Raw genomic sequence first — 4,087 nt, forward strand, 5'->3', positions numbered from 1 at the left:
TGTCTGAGATAACCTTTGATAGGGTAACTGTAAGATTTATGAGTTGTGTCTGGTTACAGTGGTTAGTGATATGATTAAGAAGCTATGGCATACTGGGGATATTTTTTTTACTGTGAAACCGGAAAGCAGGATAGGACATTTTTTGTTGTTGACTGTAAAAGTTAATGAATTCGAACGTATATGTCAGTTTAATTTAATTTTCAAGTCGCAAGATTGGAAAACAAAACTTGATGCTTCCTTTGATATTGCTTGTGTTTTATGTCATGATCTCATGATGTTGAGAATGACATGTGGTAAAGGTTTGACAGGTTTAAAGGATTGTTTTATCTCTCTAGTTGACCTTAGGTTTTCATTCCTCAGAAACAGATAATCTTCTCTTAACTAGGACACTGAACAATATTGGGGAAAATATTTGCCATATTAAGTTAACAGTGAGATATGGTGAGATATAAAGGATCATAGTATATTATACTATGATCCTTTATATCTCACCATATCTCACTGTTAACTTAATATGGCAATATTAATATCCATCTGGACCAGACCTAGCTATAAGACTAGACCTTTCAACCAAATCTAGACATCAGCTGTGTTGTCTGTTTGTATTGCATGTTTCTGGCTGTGGATGAACACAGGAGAGACAGGTATACACCACACAGTACGCCAGTGTTTACATTCAAATCAAACGGAACTGTAGGCACAAGTCTTATGAAAGCAGTGCAGATGACACAAGACATAGCTCAGAGTCAACCCAATCAAGATACCTGCCAAGATATTGAGACTCTTTCCAATGGAGTCACAGCCGTGCTGTAGTTTGTTTGGTATCATTCCTGGCAGGAATGTTGAACAGTTGTGGCTGGAGTAGACTCTACTGTAGATCATGTATCTGTTTACACATCAGAAATGAAACCTGGGAATTAACATCCAAGCTTCTGACACTTCAGCCTCACTGTTAATTGACATGCAGGCCTACCTCACCCCAAGGCACATAGTACTGAACTTGATACCTTTTATTAAAGAAAACTTGGTGTTGACTTAGAAATAGACAGGTTTTCTCCCTCTTTTTAGAATTTTAAGGTTACAAGGTTGTTTTGTCTGTTGACAAGCCTTATAAGGATGTAAACCTCAGCCCTGCTGCCTAACCCTATGACCAAATGGTAGCCGAACAGCTACATTTGTACTTCAGTTTGCTATAAGGATGTAGTGTTGCATTTGTTTCTCTTTACAATACACTTGTATTGTCAGGTATTACTATTAGAAAATATAGTGTTCTAATCAAAGTAAAGATAAGACTTATAAGATTGACAAGGATGCTTTTATTCTGAAACAGGTACAGGTGTTAGTTTTCAGGGTCATGGTAAGTGTAACCTACACCATGGAATCATCAGTTCATTCATCAGACAGTTGTTCCATACCAACTAGGCTTAAGCACTTGGGTCTTTGACTGAGTTTTCCCACCCAAAACCCTTTGTGACTTCCCATGTCTGCGTGGACAGAGTAAACTGTTTGTTCTGGGACTAACTGTAGCCTTGTTTTGTCCCGCACAGGTCACGGCTCAGCTCCGTGCTCCAGAGCCTGGAGCGCCAAATCGTGACCAAAACCTACGACGTCGAGCAAGTCCGCTACCTGACCTCCAAGGTGCTCCACTTCGTCCAGACACAAGGTAAGTTGTTACACCTGTCTCACAGGTGTGAACTATCTGCCATACAGGTGCATCATACCTAACACACCTTCAACTTGAGTTAACATTCCATCTATGCTTTACCTGTTGGTATGTTGGGATATCTAGTTTCAGTGTCAACTGCATCTAAATAAATTTTGGCAGTATCCTACTGTCTTCTTCCTGAGTGTTCAGCAATATCACAATTTTATGTATGTTCTAATCCTTTTGCTTTCTTTTACTTACTCCTTTCTTTACTCCAGATTTGTTTATTTCCCCCTCTTCCTTTCACGTTTGTATGTCTGCCTTGTACATTTGTCAACAAGTTTGCTATTGAAACCCCATTAGTTTTACACCCCTCTGGAGAGGTTGCAGTTACACACAGGTGATGAAAAGTGGAAACGAGATCTGTCTGGGGTTTTCCTGGTTATTGTGTGTTTTGGAGTCATTCCTCAACACCTACACTAAAGGTTTCCCAGGATACAGTTTTAACCTTCTCCCTGCTGCCTCACCCCATAACCATTAGACAGAGACCTATAGCCAATCTGCTACTTCAGTGTGCTAAAGGTTAAAGCTAACAAAAAGTGAGACGAGTTTTAAAATTCCAACTCTCTTGCAAATTGAGATTGAGGTATATGGTATATAAAGAAGACTAGAGCATAAACCTATTAGAAGGCTTAAGTAGTATGGTTGCTGATATGAAAATGTACATGTATGAATTATTAGATAATAAGACTTTCTACAATTGTAAAGCACAGATATCAAATTACTCTCAACAAGAGAATGTCAGTGTACCATCATACTGATCAAGAAACTCATTTTGTACAGAAATTTGCCTTATCATCTTGACAGTTAACATTACGTCATGTACTTTTCAAACTCACAGTCTTGCTTTCTTTGCCCTCAGCCGTTGCCATTAGCCTAGAAATACAAGTGTCTTTGGTGCGTGACTCCCAGTGATTTCACAGTTCTTCAGACTAAACAGTATGGCCTTAGGACTTACCATTGCCATGACAGGCTGCAATAATAGGAAGTTCCTTTTTCTCTTACTAGAGTTTTAGTGTGATAATATTTACAATACCTGAGATGCAGACTTTGCTGTGTGTTAGGTATCATAAAGGAAGGGTCCATCGTGAAAATGAATGCCTACTGACAGCATGTTCAGGATAAAACATGAAGACAGGAAGTTCTGCTGCAGTACCAAGGAGAGCCATCAGGAGGCCCAAAATTGATCATGATCTTTGTGTTTGCAATTATCATTACCAAATATCATTACAATCCTTCCTTATCTACTTAAGTTATTGCTGGTAACATACACAATGTAAACAGACAGACAGACACACCAGAAACAATACTTCTGTTTTTCCCTGAGTTGATAAATGAAGAGAAAAAGTAGAAATTGATTGCAAATGTTTTTGGAACCTAGACAGTCTCTGTGAGAGGTTCCTGTGTTTGGTCCCTCCTGGCTCTATCTGGCAGTAATTGGACAATTTGTAGGACCTGATTTGTTTGAAGAAGGGACTACTGCCTGGTGGGGAGACAAGCCTCAGAGTAATTGGATGCAAAATGGATGCAGTTGGAACAGTTGTGATTTATTAGATTTGCTTGCAGGAGGACGAAAGGAAGCTGTTGCCATTAACAAATAAGTGTATTTAAGAAAAAAAAAATTACTAACTACAGTCAAACCTGTACAAGTGACCAAGTCTATATATAACTTTAAGGACCACCTGCTCACTGTTTGGTGGTCCTTCATACAATTCTTCCCCTTGACACAAACATGAAGAATACCAACAACCTGGTCCTAGATTTTATTGGTCAGAAGTTAGAACAGACTTAGAGTGTGATGAAAGCTATCCTAGGAAGAATAGTACCCAGCCTAACGGACTAGGCAAATACTAAAGATATATACTTAGATCTCTAAAGATAATGCATGTCTCAACTAATAGAGATGTCAGGATCAAGCATCTCTGTGAGGATTACATGTATGAGCCTCCTAGTGTGAGGTAAGAACTTAAGAGATGAGGCACAGACATCTCTGGTAATGGAGACACTTTTGAGATGCTGCCAGTTGGCACTGTGCAGAGATGTTCCTGAAACACCCAGCTGCAGTCCTAGTCTCTCCCCGCGCTCTTTGGCCACATCAGCTATCAATAAAGCTAAGAACTTGATCTTTCCAAGGGAGGGAGACTGGTCCACAAATTGACCCCACTTCATTTGCAGGGAGAGAAGCTTTTTATCGTGTCTGTTGTCACTGCTGCAGTCTGGAACTAATTCTCCCACTTGTTTCTCAACTATGAAGGTCGACACCCCTATACCCAGCCATAACAGTTGACTGGGCATGTGAAGGCTTGGCTTAGTAATTGTCTACAGATTGAAGGGAAATGAAAAAAGCCACTGGCAAATGGAAAATGATGTGTTCTGGTCTTC

General features: G+C 39.7%; 1 protein-coding gene across 1 annotated transcript in view; it reads left to right on the forward strand.

The window, feature by feature from the left end:
* The window catches only part of LOC109480664 (cytosolic carboxypeptidase 1-like), a 35,115-nt gene that overhangs the window by 10,146 nt on the left and 20,882 nt on the right, over positions 1 to 4,087 (forward strand). The window contains exon 5 of the mRNA XM_019782893.1: positions 1,528 to 1,663. Coding sequence (XP_019638452.1) covers positions 1,528 to 1,663 — 136 coding nt within the window. The remainder of the gene's footprint in view (positions 1 to 1,527; positions 1,664 to 4,087) is intronic.

The sequence above is a fragment of the Branchiostoma belcheri genome, unplaced genomic scaffold (assembly GCF_001625305.1).
Source record: "Branchiostoma belcheri isolate BF01 breed outbred unplaced genomic scaffold, Haploidv18h27 scaffold52, whole genome shotgun sequence".
NCBI classification, from domain to species: domain Eukaryota; kingdom Metazoa; phylum Chordata; class Leptocardii; order Amphioxiformes; family Branchiostomatidae; genus Branchiostoma; species Branchiostoma belcheri.